Source organism: Glandiceps talaboti, chromosome 13 (assembly GCF_964340395.1).
Source record: "Glandiceps talaboti chromosome 13, keGlaTala1.1, whole genome shotgun sequence".
NCBI classification, from domain to species: Eukaryota; Metazoa; Hemichordata; class Enteropneusta; family Spengelidae; genus Glandiceps; species Glandiceps talaboti.
The window spans coordinates 4,881,597-4,898,696 of record NC_135561.1 but is presented as its reverse complement, the minus strand read 5'-3'; the positions used below and the strand labels follow the sequence as shown (position 1 = coordinate 4,898,696).

The 17,100-nt window shown below is 35.1% G+C and overlaps 1 protein-coding gene across 1 annotated transcript; it reads right to left on the bottom strand.

Moving 5' to 3' along the window:
• Window positions 1–3,647: 3,647 nt before the first annotated feature.
• Window positions 3,648–8,971, bottom strand: LOC144444941 (organic cation transporter protein-like). Its single transcript, XM_078134493.1, has 6 exons — window positions 8,750–8,971; window positions 8,109–8,194; window positions 6,935–6,996; window positions 5,458–5,566; window positions 3,964–4,173; window positions 3,648–3,732 (listed from the first exon to the last, which is right to left on the bottom strand). The coding sequence occupies exons 1-6, from the start codon at window positions 8,969–8,971 to the stop codon at window positions 3,648–3,650; spliced, it is 774 nt and encodes a 257-aa protein (XP_077990619.1).
• Between the last annotated feature and the right edge of the window lie 8,129 nt (window positions 8,972–17,100).

Below are 17,100 nucleotides of genomic sequence, written 5' to 3'. Positions count from 1 at the left end.
TGTGTCCCAAGCCTCATTTGAAAACAGTTCAAAGGTGTGTCCAACAAATGGCCAACAGGGTACCATAGGTGGACGTTTGTAAACCGTTTCACCCTTCCACCATAATTTTTGGCATAACAGCAGAAAAACGAAGATTAATAATATCTGGACCAACGTAGTAACATGTAAATCCCAAAACATCTTATCTTATCGAGAATTTGAAAACGAGAAAGATCCCTCTCCTCGATGTCGTGTTTTGTTGCTTACCTGTAGGTCGATGACCGAGGTCGAAGTCTGGGTATAGGTATATTCCACTCTGAACGGATGATCAAATGTCACTTACTTTATGACCAATTTACTTTACCGATATTTTACATGACTTTATGTGCAGTGTTTATTCACATACTATTAAAGTAGAATTAATTGGTCACGTGACGCTTTTTGCATCTCCGCAAAAATAGAATGTCTGTAACGACATAACTTCAGAACAAAAAAAACCCAAACCCCTACGACAGACGGAAACAACACTTGTACCACTCACATAAAAGTATTCATATATTGTTGAATTTGTACTTAGTTTATTCATATTTAATAATATCCTCATGGAATAAGTTCCATTCCAAGTGATAAGGTACTGTTCAAGCTACCAAATGTCGTAAAAACAAGGTGTTACATCTTTATATAGTTGTAAATATACCCCCCTTCTAACAAATGGACGATTCGTGCTAAATGTTAAAACACCGCCCATGATTATTTATCATGACCAGGTGACAATGGTCACATACCCAACAACGTCTGTATTGATGGTTCATTAATATGTAAATTACGGGCTTTGTACTGTTATCAATAGGTGGCCATTTCTCTCTGAAATGTCAAAGCAACTGGAATACATTTGAGAGTACGCAAGTGGCTGTACACATTAGTGCATATAAGCTCAGACCACTAAATACATGGTCTGAGATATAAGTATAAATTTATGTGCGTGACCATAGCAAACACTGGTTATAGCAAAGGGCACCCAGGCTTAGTTAAGTTTACGAAACCAACCGATCGACCGACCGACCGACCGTCAAACAAACAAACAAGCAAGCAAGCAAGCAAGCATGCACGCACACACACACGCATGCATGCACGCACACACACACACACACACACACACACACAAACAAACAAACAAACAAACAAACAACTAGTGATAAACATCAACAAGAGAGTACTTACAAATCATTATCAACTACAAGAATTACTATATGTTTTCCAATACATGAAATGGTCACAACTATACAGGGGCATTTGGTAGGGATCAGTCACATCCCTTGTGGGTATGTACAATTGTGACCATTTTACATATGCGAAAACATATAGCAATTCTTGTTGTTGATAATGATTTGTAACTCCTCTCTTGTTGATACTTGTCAGTATTTATTCATTTATTCATTCATTTATTGTTTGTGTTTTTAATTGTTTGTTTGTTTGTTTGTTTGTTTTCGTATACATAACTGACTAAGCCTAAGTGCCATGTGAGTTAAGTTGATAATTTGTAGGGAAAACACTTTTCTGTTGGAAAGTTGACGATTCACTGTAAGTTCCGGTGTGATACAGTTGCAAAAAATACAAGGGAGATATTCCTGAACAGAGACTTTGAGCTGAAGAAATTTGCCATAATTATGGCATAAGACGGACTTTGATGTCAACAGAACCCTGTCATTCAGCAGAGTGAGGAAGAATCGAGTAAGTTTGAACTTGATTTGAGAGTAAATAAACCCAATTCTGATTTGTGTGAACATCGTTAGTCACTGGCAGATCACACGTCACATTGATCATTTATAGGGGCACAGCCTAACTCCATTTAGTACGTCGATCTTACGAAGATAAATCGTCGTGGACTATAATGTATAGAAACTCAAATTGGATTTACATTTACGTGATCCTTGTATGGCTGTGTAATAGAGATCATGTAATACTGTATTTCAATCCGAAGTCCATGCTCTCTGTATTGGGTTGTATACTGCCAGTCTTGTTCCTATACGATATGAGTTCGATTACAACGATCATCCCCACTCACTAGTCTAGTTCCTATCCCGGAGGTGGCAGTCCCTGGATGGGTGGGTACCCATGCTTGTTAGCGAAATTTCAAATGTACCCCTTTTCCCAGAATATTTCAATGAAAAACACCCCTTTTTAGTAATTCTGGGAGAAAATCACTACACAAAACACCCCTTATTTCCGAATCCGGGAGGTTTTACCTTCGTCGGGAAGTTTCTTCCGAGGGAGAGAGAAGAAAAAGGGCATCATACCCGGCCTATTCTCGGAGGGTGATCTGAAAAAGTACCCCTTTTTTACAATGCCACGGACCTAGCTGGCCGACGAAAAACACCCCTTTGCGTGAAATTGCTAACAAGCATGCGTACCCGCCTCTTCTGGGACACCCACCACCGGGGTTCCTATACGTTATGAGTTAATATTGCTACGATCATCTCCACTCACTACCTTAATGTCGAACATTTTACCGTTAATCTGACCAAACCCACACTGGACAATGGGTGTCAGTTGTAATCCATCACAAATTGACAGGCAGTTGTAACTGGTTCACATCCTTCATAAAATTGCTCATTAACATTCAATTCGTACAGCTGTACTTAAAACTAAAATCATGTGGGGATTGCGATAATGACTTCACGTTTATATGGCCGCTGTCAGGGGTAGCACAATTTCTGTGCTAGAGGAACGACTTTGACTAGACATAGTGAGTGTAGGTGATACAGGGAACCTTGCACACACCTGTGACATTCACATACCTAAGACAGGGTTGTGCACATAGCTGTACCAGCTCAGTGGAACCACTGGGGCTGTACCAGCTATCTGTACAATATCTCTGTAACAACACATTAGGTGTAACATGCTTAGATTTGGCAGTTGTGTAACTGGTATGTCAACATCAATGTAACATGGACGTGAAAAAGCAATGCAGCCATGTACCAGCTATACGAGCATAGTTATAAGTTTCTTTTCCATAGCCATGTACCAGCTATGTCAACATTGCTGTAACTACAGTATTTCCCACAGGCATGTACCAGATGTGTGAGCAATGCTAGTCGGATATGAACAAAAGGGTTGCTACAGGGTGTTATTCCACCATAGCTGTTACATGTATCTGTACAACTGTGGGCTAGGTGTGCAATAAACAGCTATGGTACTGGGATGTGAAAAACAGTCGTGGCACAGAGGCGGTATTCCATATCTATGCATCAGGCATATTTTTCACTCCCATGTACCAGGGCAGTGAAACAATATACCGTGTAACAGGGCTGTGAGGCACACAGCTGGTACATAGCTGTGCTCTTCTTCCTAGCACTGGGATGTGACCACATCCCAGTACTAAGATGTGTACATCCTAGTGCTATAGGATGTACAAGGTTCCCTGTGTAACTTTAAATGTGGGGCTTCCCAAGGAGAAATCTCATAGTTCTAATCTTCCCTTGACGATACTTAGCTAAGAAAGCTTTTACCTTGAACATTTTAGGGAGATCATAAGCGTTGGAGAGAAACGTTGTGAGAGAGATACAGCATCACCATGAACCATATAATTAAACAGTAATTAGTTGGCCAAATTATGAGGTATACAATAATTCTTTGAGATCAAATTCACAAGTAACTTATTCTTAATTCTAACGATTAACACCATCTTCAAGTAGTGCAATGTGTTCTTCTTTTGATTTTACAATCTTGCCTTTAGACTTCATCCAGTTAGAGCTACAAAAAAGAAAGATGCCAAAGTTAAGGATATTTCATTATTTAGTATAAGCCATATGACGTTTTGCATGAAATCGAAAATGTTTAGTGTTGATAAGCATCTGTCTTTAACACTTGGCATCATTCTGGAAGCAATATATCGTATTAAATAGTAATGTATTTCCGAATTCCACACTCTGCCACCATATACTGTAATCTGTATAATTTACATTTGTGTTTAGCAATACTCACAGGTAAGTACCCTGTACGTCGTCCAAAGTTTCAGGTAACGGTACATTTAGGGTTTCTGGTAGAAGAAGAATTGAAAATCCAGATATCACAGTAAAACTACTCATGATGACGTATGGCAAACTAGGAGAGATATTGACCAAAAGTACAATATATGGCGCTATTATGCCACCACAGTAGCAAATGAAGTTGACAAAGCCATATCCAATATTCCTGAAATATATCAAACCCAGATGTAAACTTAATCTCTTCTGGAAGAACAAGGTCCTACCTGCATACAGTAATTGTTGGAATACAAAATTCTGAACAATAGCTATCATGATGTACCCCTGAATTGGTAAATTAATCATATCAAACTTTGAAATTTGAAGTCTACCGGAAATCATTAATCATGCAAATGAATCATTAAGATTTAAGATCGATTTAAATTAGCTTTATAGGACACGTGCACTTTGTTATTATCAATGCACGTACCAAACTTTACGAAAGTGTAAGTTTGTATTCTGTCTGTTTTGTCTAATTACTGAACCTCATTAATTATGCAAATTACATTAAAACAAGAATATTTACAAATTGTGTTAGCAAACTATATCAAACTCGTGCTTTTTTCATCACTTCATGTACCAAGTTCTATTGAAATTGAAGCTTGCATTTGTAAGGTGTAGCCACATTACCGAATATCATCAATTATGCAAATAAAGCATTAAAACTAACAGCTACATCAACAAATTTTATAGGATATATGTGATCTGTCATTCTTGATGAGTGTACCAAGTGCTATGGAATTTGAAGCTTGCGTTGTAAAGATATAGCTAAATTACCGAAAATCGTTAATTACGCAAATAAAACATTAAAACTAGTACTATATCAACAACTTTATACGATATGCGAGTTGTCATTCTTGGTGTGTGCGCCAAATTTTATGCTGAAAATCATTAATTATGCAAATTACCCACGAGTGTTAATAGCTACATTACAAGCTTCCCAACAGACATAGGGCCCCTTTCAAACCTAATACAAAGGTGACATATATGGGACCTATGCAAGTCAATTTGTTTTTTGATATATGCAAATATGACCACATAGGGGTCATATTTGTAGTTAAAAATTATTATTTACTGCATAACTTAAAAACCGTAATACATAGAGACTCCTTTCTAGTGTCTACCGCTGTCTTTGGAGACTTTGACCTTGACCTTCAGGGTTAATTATCAAAATCAAGCCAATTCCTGCCTATCACAGACACATGCTAGTGTTTACACATTGCAGGGACCCTGATTCTGTGAAGATTTGTTAATCTTTACGAGTCTTCGCTTGTGTGTCTATGTTTGTCTCTATCTTGCAGTCTCTCTCCTTATGCAAGTCTCATTCTGTTAATGGCCATTTTTCTGCCCATCACCCTCCCCGTCTCTTCCTCCTCTGTCTGTTTGTCTGCCTATATGTTTATTTTTGTAAGGTGAAATAGGTTCAATCCAAAAACCTGAAAATTGCACATACCTTAAAGGAGTTGGAAAGATTTCAACTGCACATGTAGTTGATACATCAAAAGCCATGGCCACCGCACACTTTGCCAGTACTATTAATATAATTGAGGCAATTTCCAGCCCTAACATAAGACAAAAGTGATGATCAATCATTATCGTCGTCGTCATCGTCGTCGTCGTCGTCTTCGTCATCATCATTTTTCAGATGGAATATTCATTAGTATTTGTCCTATTTACAGTAGAGTGCTAAACTATATACAGTCGGATGTAAAATGAATTCCTTTTGTAAGGGCACAACCATTAGATTTTTGTTCCTGCACACATTAATTGTTGGAAAGCAAAATTATTAGCTGTAGCTATAAAAGCTATAACTATCTTACATGATGCATCCCTCAATTGGCAGATTAACAATACCACACTATATGAAATCTAAAGCTTGTATACTTAAGATATTGCCTAATTACCGAAAATCATTCATTATGCAAATGAGTCATTAAGATTATAAGCTACATCAACAGGTTGTAAAGGACACGCGCACCTTGTTATCAGGTATGCATGCCCCAAACTATCTGAAATTTAAAGCTTGCATTGCCCAATTATCGAAAATGATTAAGTATTTGTTACAATTAAAAACTACATAATACTAGGCTCAGACAAAGCTTTCTGTTTTGTTCCTTCAATGCTAGAACTATAGCTATCACATATGTCACACCCCTAACTTGGAAAAAAAATATTTTTCCAAACTATATTATATTTGAAGCTCGCAACTTAATTACTGATGAAATTATTACTTAAACATATGAATCATACAGGTTTAAAACTACATCAGCATATTATATCAAACACGTGCGCCTTATTACCATCAATACATGTACCAAATTATATGAAATTTGAACTGTGCATTCTAGATATAGACTAATTTAAAAATCATTGGTTATGCAAACGACTGATTAGAATCAATAATTAAATCAGCAAAAACACTTCAATGCACCATTAAAATAATATGAAATTGTAAACTTTAGATACAATCTAATTAAAAAAAATCATTTAATTGTGCAAATGACATTGAAAATAATAAGTACGTCAATAAGCTTTTGAGAACTGCGTTTTGAAAACATGTGCGCTAAGCTATGGTTCATGTACGTACCATGTTATCTAGAATTTGAAGCGTTAGGCATGCATTTCATAAATTGCAATTTATAGGCCTTCCAATAAGATGGATGACTTTGATATACAGTAACTGAAGTTGGCCTAAAGGCGGGAAATGATGGCCAATGAGAGGCCTAGTGACGACAGCTGAAGTTTCCATTGATTAGTAAGTACTAAGTAATTATACATTATCATCATTATTCATGATAATCATTGATGACACAGACACCAAATATAGTGCGTCTATTAAAAAGGCGTATCAGATCACCTGTTGATTATGATCGACGGAGTGTAATGTTACTGTGGGAAAGTAAAGGAGTTTCAAATTGTTACATGGTTACCTGTAAATCCTGCTGATATAAGAGCAATACCACATATATTCATAGTAGTAAATAGTAACCATCTACGTGGAACAAACCACATCAACCATAATGCGAGGATATCACTCAGAATTTCTCCAGACCACATTAAACCATATACAACGTTTGGTTTTGTAGAAAAATAGTCAACATTGAGTGACAGACCTGCATACACAATGGTTAAAGCGAACCTAGGTAAAGCCAAACGTGACAGAATAACATTGCAGTTACTCACTATTCAAAACGATGTTAACTATGTTCAGAGAATTGATAATGTTATAATATAACTTTATTGCCATTTGCATAAAATGCATTGGAAATTGGCTTTCCACTTGCACTCCTAAAGAGGTGGATAAAAATGAAAACTAAAGATTAGAAAAAACAACAATTGAATAAAACATAGCACAGATAATGCAAGTGAAAAGAAAAGCTAAAGATAAAATTGATGTAACACATCAAAAGATTCGAAACACACACGATGCTAAAAAGATACAATGCTGAGACAAACATAACACTAAAAGAAATGGTAAAATATCCTAGGACTGATTTGTAATGCGGATCGCAGATGGATAAAAGCTCTTCCTAAGACGTTCTGATTTCGTTATGATACACCTGCACCGCCTATCCGAGGGTAACAGTTCAGAAAATGAATGTGCCGGATGAATGGAATCCTTAATGATGGATGTAGCTTTGCGAATGGATCTGGAATGATATATTGATTGTGAGGATGGTAATTTTGTACCGATGATTCTCTATGCTCTCCGAACGACTCTCTAAAGTACATTCAACTCATCGTTGGTGATGTTGTTAAATCAGATGGTGATGGCATATGTTAAAATACTCTCTATGACAGTGAGTTGACCTTAAAATAGTAAAGGCGTGACAAACAAGTGTCAAAGTATAACTTTATGGGAATCATGCTAACCATTCATAGAGGCAGACTAGATAGATTAGACAGACAAACAAACAGACAGACAGACAGACAGACAGACAGACAGTCAGACAGACAGACTGACAGAGACATACATATAGACAGACAGAGACACACAAAGAGAACACAGAGATTGAAATAAAAGAGATAGGAAATAAAAAAAAACTCGGACATACAGACAGAGTTAAAGAGGTGGAAAGAACAATACAATATAATGATTCTTACTGATTGAAGGCCAAGATCAGTGCATTTACTCTAAGGCCAGGTGTTCTAAATATATCTGCGAGTGTATAGTGGACAATGTCATTCTCCTGTAAAAGATGAAAATTATAGTATTACATTTCTTTCTTTCTTTCTTTCTTTCTTTCTTTCTTTCTTTCTTTCTTTCTTTCTTTCTTTCTTTCTTTCTTTCTTTCTTTCTTTCTTTCTTTCTTTCTTTCTTTCTTTCTTTCTTTCTTTCTGCTCAGCTGTATGTATGTATGTATGTATGTATGTATGTATGTATGTGTATGTATGTATGTATGTATGTATGTATGTATGTATGTATGTATGTATGTATGTATGTGTGTATGCGTGTGTGTGTATGTATGTATGTATGTATGTATGTATGTATGTATGTATGTATGTATGATGTATGTATGTATGTATGTATGTATGTATGTATGTATGTATGTATGTATGTATGTATGTGTGATGTGCTGCAGTTTGAGTTTCTCGTCAGTTTCCTGTAACGAGATGATAATATTTGAAAGAATATAATGCCATCAATCACTTATATAAACTTCTAGAGGCAATTTACTTTCAAAATATGCAAAGTTATTGAATTTAAACTGTGTTAATGTAAATAAAATAAATAATGGCTTTACCTTATCAATTAATTCACTATCATTAACATCACCTTTACTGATGTCTGGAAATTTACCTTCTTCACAAACAAAGTTGTTCATTTTAGCAGTTTTAAAAGTAATATTCTTGGCTTGTTCTTTATATCCTTTTTGCGTTAACCATCTTGCTGACTCATGCATGAACCTATTGGCAAGAGACCACATTGGCAGAAAAGCTTTAAGAACAGTGTAATCGTGTTTCATGCTGGTATTAATGGAAGATCGAAAGCTCAACCTGGAATTCATATTATGTTCATACACCAGCTTTTGCCAGATATGGTCGCGTCAGTGCAAGTATATTTTATCTGATATATAAATTGTATAGCAGATACGACTTTCTTCCACTGACGCGACGATATTTAGAAATTACTACAATGTTTTTAAGCAGTTCTTAGTAAAATTCTTTACACTGTTTTCAGATGGTGTTATAGAAAGGAAATGTTTTGAATTGCAAACTTACCAACAGGAAGGAATTAACAAAAGTCCAGACACCGCTATTGTGAGTTGAGTCAATCTCCAATCACCATGGAGACCTAAGCTTACAAGACCAAGTAGGATAGCTCCAACTGCATATGCAACTTTACAGATGACGACTACACATGGTCTGTATATGCTTGTAACTATTTCAACCGCTAAATTCCATTATAAATTGATGTACAGAAAATGTGAAACACGTGTTAGTGTAATGATAAAAAAGCAGTCCGTTGGCAATTGTAGACTTATAGGTAATATTTATTTATCTAATACGTGGCAGTATATCACTACAACATATGTTTTTATAGATCAAAGTTTTGTGCAATATATGTATTTTAATGGACAAATTGCACATTTACCTGGTTGAGTAGTATATTTGTAGCAGGCTGTGTAAATGTATTGCATTTTATCATATACCTATGCCCAGATCACTCGTTCTTGATGACGTTTAAAAAACGCAAAATATCACTTCTGATATGGGACGTTAAACGCCATGATATTCACTTTAAACGCCATCATAGTCAGGTGGCTGAGCAACTTTATTGTTACATGCCGGATAAAATTACCAAATTTGGCATAAGTGTTCCTAAGGACCTATTTATTGGTTTTAGGTTGGGAGCAATCTTGAAAATTTAAATAGATTTGCATATATCAGTCAAATTAAAAATGGTTGCCATCACTTTAAAAATATCATATTTCTGCAAAATTTAAAATTGAAGAAAATAACAATCTGGCGTGAGTGTTCATTAAGATCTATTTAATGATGATGGCATGGCATAGTTCCTAAATATTTGTGTAAATTTGCATAAATCAGTTAGAGTCAACTATGTCACACTGGAAAATCTAATATTCCTAGTAAATAAGGTACTTTGACAAATTTAATTCCTCAGTAGCGAAGTAAAGAGAAGCTTTCATAACATAAGTATGATTCCTATTTTGGAAATTGTTGTCTGAGCTTATATTACCAGAATAGCAAAAGAAAAGTAATTTTGGAAGTTCTCCATATTTAACACATTCACTACAGCAGGGATTGCTGTCATAGTTAGTTTCTGAAAGAAGTGCACATGCATACCTTAATGAAGTCAGAGGGCATCTTGACATCGACACTAAACCTTTATATACATCCTTGTGAGAATTTACCGTAAAATTGTGAATTTATACAGTGCTTTTCTTACAATCATTAGCTTTCCAAGTGAGTAACATCCTTCCAGCGCTTATCAAAAGAGCTCTGAATTCTGAATCTGTGACCATCTTATTTTTTTTCTGATTTATGCAAATTTATGCATGTTTTCACAACGGCACTTAAGGCTAAATCTGTGATTAGGTCCTTTGGAACACCCAGGTTGATTCTGGTCATTTTGAAAATCAGTGATTTATGCAAATGTATGCAAATATTTTACCGGACTCCGCGACAAAAATCAAAAGTAGGTTCCAAAGAACGTGAATGTCGCATTTGCTCATTTTTGGTGCCTTATTTCCGAGAAACATGGGATTTCTCAAAGGCGTTGGTAGCCATTTATAATTTTAACGATTTATGCAAATTTATGTAAATATTCAAGACGGCTCCCCTTCTAAAATCTATCAGTAGGTCCTAAGGAACACGATTTATGCAAATTTATGTAAATATTCAAGAGGGCTCCCCTTCTAAAATCTATCAGTAGGTCCTAAGGAACATTCATGCCACATTTGGTGCGTTTATCCGGCGTGTAACAATAATTCCCTAAACTGGTGTTAAGCCACCTGAGAAAACACCTTTCTGATTGGACAAAACACGTCGATGCGGAACATAAAGAAAATAGTGGGCGATCTTTTCAGTTGAAATTTGATGTCGCGTATGGCCACAAAACTGAGAAATTTTGAAAAGAAGGAAAACATTTTTGAAAATACTAGCCATCGTATATTAAATTACAAATTTATAACTATACAGTTACGTACAATTCGCAATGGTATCGCTTGCGACTGTAAATGTACGTAGGCCACCCACTGTCTACGCTATCTTTACCACACACTATACTGCAGAAGTTACGCTCGCGGTCGACCATCTAGTTTTATTCACATATTAAAACATTTTCTGAAACTTTCAGAGAACTTAGTTACTCTAATACCAATGCTGTATTCGAAATAATTATGGAAAGTTACACAGAAATCTGATGAAAATTGATGATCTTCGGAGCAGGGTCTGCAAATTAGAAAACGTGAATGTCTCTTAATAACAGGTCACTCGACGCACAGAGCGATATGATAAATCAATATCACCTCTTCCTTCGTCGTATCACCGTTCGTGCAGTTTCCGTAATGCGGCATTCTTTCTAACAACTCGTGTCATGTTACGGAAACTGCACTCACGGCGATACGAGGAACGAAAAGGTGATATCATATTATATATATACATATATATATATATATATATATATATATATATATATATATATATATATATATATATATATATATATATATATATATATATGTGTGTGTGTGTGTGTGTGTGTGTGTGTGTGTGTGTGTGTGTATTGTTATACTTTATCACATAGTTTTGCATCGATTTCAAACTAACTTTGACTACTTTCCTTTGAATGATATCAAAAACAGAAAATAATCAAAAAAAAACTAACCTAACACCTGTACTACTTGGAACAGTCCACTTGTAGTTATGCAGGAAATGAACAAAACCACCATATAACTGTTGAACGTTGGTAGGAACACAATGGTAAGGTTTAATAACCCTCCCGATATAACACCAAAACAGATAGTCGGTTTCCTCCCATATCTTTACTTGAATAACAAAACATAAGATTAGAACTTTCATATGCACTTACAGTCTTTCATAATGGACACGTTCAAGCAAGGGGATGTGGCTAAAGAACACGTAAAATAAGAAGGCTGCGTTTAAGGAGTTGATTTATATCAATTACCACTGTCCATCTTCGTTTAGTTAAACGAAGAAGCGAAAATAGATTAATTGGCTTATACTTGTAAGTAGAATATTTTGTGATGAACGCTGCATTATTTACAAGTTTGCTAATTCCATTCTGTCCGCTAATAAAATTTTTTTTTCATGAACTTATAATCTTGTTAGAATTTGTTTTATGCATGTTTCTCATTTATCTACTGGCATTTCCATCGCATTCAAAAAGTGTATGCATATATTGCTAGCAACAAGACCACGCCCATGGCAACAGCCAAATGATCATGTTTATTGCAACGATAACAACAGGGATTAATAGACAAATGAATAAACATTCGAAAAATGTATGCAAATATACCTAGCAACAAACCCACGCCCATAGCCACAGCCAAAATGATCACATATATTGCAAAGACAACAACACGGTTGTATAGGCAACAGTATAATCATTAAGCAAATGAACACCTATACCTATCATGGATCAGCATGTGGGTTAACATTTTTAAAAACTGTACAGTTGTGCCACAACGCTATCTGTGCTAATTTTGTACTGTACTATACTATTGCAGCACTGTACTTTATTGTATTGTGCTGTACCGTACCGTAACGTGCCTTACTGTACTGTACTGTACTGTACTGTACTGTACTATTACAACAGTGAACTGTGTTTTGTACATTTTACTGCCTTTTTATTTAATTCATTGATATGACTTTAACATACTGTACCTGTCTGAAAGGTAACCGCATACAATTGATCCAAGCACCACACCAAAACTCACTATTGATTTTGGAAGTTGTCGTAACCACTCTTCAGTACATACTAAATTGAACTGTGGACAAAATTGTAACAACAAGCAACACATAGTATGCGGAAGCTAAGTTGAATATGTGTTCGAATAAAATTGTAGTGTTCTACATCGAGACGGCACACGTCTTTGTTTTGCGGCTAATCGAAACATATCAAAATGCTCAAATTCGCCGTTACCCTTCCCGATTTATCCTTAAATCGTGCTTGTATTATTACATCACTCTCAATCATTTCAGAAAATATTTAGAAAATATTCCTGACACAAGAGTTTTGTCACTTCTCATGCATCTATGGCACGAAGTGGCAAGGCCTTATGCTTTTCTTTCGTAAGTGAGGAAAACCGCGTGGCAATAATATTTAACGATTTTCCAAAAGTTCATGAAATTCGCATGATAAAATGAAGAAATGTATTTCTTCGGTTATAGATCGGTCTAACGTCTTTCCAACATGAATGATATTACCATTAAACCACACGATTCGGGTCAAACTGATATGATCTAAATTAGCATCCTAAGTTTGCAGTCGTGGATATTCATGAAGTGTGACATCAGACGTTTTATCCTATATCTACCTAATGTTTAAAAAGAACACAGTATGAATAAGACAACATTTTAGTTGGATTGAATTTCTTAGGGGCGAGGTCAATATATCAATTTAGGATGAAAACGTAATGATTTGAGTTTGGTGGTGGTGGTGGTGGGTAGGCAGGGGTTCGAACCAGTTTAGTTTACGTTCAACAAAAAAGATTTTACTTTTAATGGCTTTATTTTTCAACCCCAAATGAAATACTTCGAAACAAAATGTCGTTAAATCGAGAATGGGAGAATTTTCACTGTATAGTGAATAGTTGGAACTCAAATACATTAAAGTGTAAATAAAAGACCATTTTTCTCACTAGATACTGGCTTTATATTCATAGTACTGCATCCTACTACATACTGATTTGAAATTGTGCGGTTTCAAGCGATTGTGATGTCTGAAACAATCATCACGTTTATTTGGTCAGTTATGTTGGGGAAGGGGGGTTGGGAGGGGTCCTGAGGCCTAACGAAAAGAATTTAGCTTTTTATCCTATTATAATATTAAAATATCGATCTCGCACCTAATCTAATGCGATAAAGTGTAAATTAAATTTGTTGAATTTGACCAAGAATTTATGATACAGTTTGACACCCGTAACGTTTGTATATTATTTTGAATTGGTAAGTTATTTAATTGTTTTGCTTATTACTTTTCGTTCCTATATGCAGTTCCTATTTATGTATTTATGGCACCAGTTAAATGTACCAGTCTCCCATACTTTGACCAGTACATAGCTAGGTGAGCAATCATAAACTTGTACATGTCTTACCTCCATAACCTGCGTATTCACAAATGACGATCTATCGTAAATCCAGCCATGATCGCAGTCGATGGTATTTTCTGTTGACAATAATTCACAACTAGAACTGTTGCAGGCTGTCATTGCCAAACAATTTGTAATGTACCTTTTGCAAGAATTCCATGTTGTCACATCATCGGTTGTAGTGTACGGGATAGTGCATTCCTTCAACTCTGACTCCACCTCGTAGGTTTGGTTGTCGTATGTTCTACAATAGTGATCCCCAGACACACTGTACAACCCTACAGTGTTATTATTAATGGCATATTGAACCAAATATAACGAAAACAACAGGAGTTGAACTTTTTGAAACGTTCCAAATCCTCCTATTAAGTTTAACACGTCTTCGTATTTCATCATTGCGAATTGAGAGAAATTTGGAAAATCATCATATGAAAAATTTAGAACATGAAGCATGTAGTGACAAATGCATTCAGTGTGTATGCAAATTAGCCATTTTTGTAATTAATTATGGTGTATTGTGGTGTGGCAAAATTTGTGCAATATATAGCACCTTAACACTATATATAGGCTAAGTGAATGTGTCCAGGCATGATTATGTATAATGGATATTCCACAATGTATTGTAGTAATACACAAATTAATTCATATATTATTAATACTGATTACTAATACTTTCGAGACTTGTGACGAGGCTTATAATCCAACTAATTGTCATAGAGCTGGGCAGGATGTTAAGGTGTTAAAAATAACAAGGCCGACTGTAAAATTAGCTTGGTTAGTACGGTTTGGTGCGGAACTGAACAAATTATAGTAGGTTTGTCTGAACTTCATAACCTAGGGCGCTTCCTTTACGAGAAAAAAATATTGAGGCTGGCTATAGAGAATGATATCGTGTAAAAGTAATGCACATATATTTGTACAATATATTTGCAAACACTTAGTTCAGCTTCTGTGATGTTTATTTCACTTATAACGTTCTATTCCGATTGATTTCTGTATATTTCTTTTTATATTTATTTTCATATTATACAAGGGGACTGGTGGCCTAAAGTACTGTATAAACTACTATTCTAGGTATTAAAAAATATAAATCAACATTAAAGATGTGTTATGGAATACAGGTGAGGGGTACTAGTCCAGTTGCCAGATGTCCATAACCGTGCATTGTGTTAAAGGGAAGGTTTTATGGTTGATATTTGTTTAGGGTGTCCTGAACGAGAATCCAGAATATACTTGAACTGCAATACCTAGATATATTGTGAAAACAACTATCTTTAATGATACAATTCAGTGTAATAATTAGATATTTTGTGTGATCTTCATCATTTTTCAATATACTTTGAAATGCAATACCTTGCCATATTGTGAAACCAACTACTGGTACTTTTTAATGATGCAATACAGTGTAAGTACTAATTAAATAATTAGCAACCTCCACAGATAAAAACAATCTAATTTGAATAATATGCATAAATCTTAAATGGGCTAGATGCTTTGTTTCAAGCCATGATCTCAATATTAACCCTTTTTTCTTTTTTTTTCTTTTCTTTTCAACTGCAACAGACATTCATACATTCTTACCCTTACAAACCAACACTTACATCCTTACTGATACAACAGACATTAAAACACATTACAGTCATCAACTTTACCAACAAACACTAATATCAGAGTTAATACACTTGTACAACACTCACTCATATACTCACCAACCCTTCAAACAAACACTAACATATATTTACTCCAGAAGGAGAAATCCCACTGATGGGAATTAGTTTAAATCTGGTTTATATATAAGTTAAAGGAAATTTCGAGATCCACCATATTGTTTTGAGGCTAATGACAAGTGTTATTTACCCAATACAGTTAACACAATATTTGGCAGACATATTGGATTCTGAAGTGACTTATTCTGACATTTCTACCACTATTTAACGAATTGTACGCGACCCCATTTTCTTCTTGATTTTAACGGAGATTTCTTCAAATCTAATAATACAAATAAACAGGAAGAAAGTAAAACCGTTAATTCACGAGTGGCATTTTTTTAGTGGCCCACATATTATATTTTCATTCTAAATGGTACGTTCACGTCAATCTAAGTAATATATATATTATATATATATATATATATATATATATATATATATATATATATATATATATATATATATATATATATATATATATATATATATATATGTATATATATATATATATATATATATATATATATATATATATATATATATATATATATATATATATATATATATATATATATACTAATTCAGTGTAAGAGGTAAGTCATAAACTGAAGGAAAAGCGCTCAATACTGAGAAGTAGAGCTGTATTACACAAAATACACAAGTTATGGTACGGAGCCGTTACTCAGAGTTTCACGCTTGAATGCGATCTTCGGACGACTAAATTTTAACGGAAATTCAAGTGATGGAATTCGAACTCGCAGAAGAACTGGTAAACGGATGTGATGCGCGTTGAGGTTTGACATGGTGGAATGAAAGAATGTATTTGTTTTCATGGCGGCACTTTGAAATCAGTTCTGATCGTTTATTAAGGAGTCCCAATTTATTTGCACTGATGATGAACATCTTCTCTGTAAGACACAGGTTGCACCTTTTTGTTGCATTAGAGTAGGCGGCTGCATGGGCAATGATAGCCCAGTTGATGGAATACTGGTGGCCCGACTCCTTTATTTTCCAGACACACTTTGAAAGTTCAGTACAATTTCCATATTTGTTATTGGCGAAAGAACACTTGTGGTTGCCGTAACGCGT

Bases quoted from the DNA above. Each gene is read 5' to 3' on its own strand.
- LOC144444941 (XM_078134493.1), bottom strand. From the start codon at position 8,971: ATGAAACACGATTACACTGTTCTTAAAGCTTTTCTGCCAATGTGGTCT. The intron at 5,567-6,934 runs GTAACCATGTAA...GTCTTATGTTAG, and splicing joins TATATCAGCAGGATTTACAG to GGCTGGAAATTGCCTCAATT. The intron at 3,733-3,963 runs GTGAGTATTGCT...TCTTTTTTGTAG, and splicing joins GACGTACAGGGTACTTACCT to CTCTAACTGGATGAAGTCTA.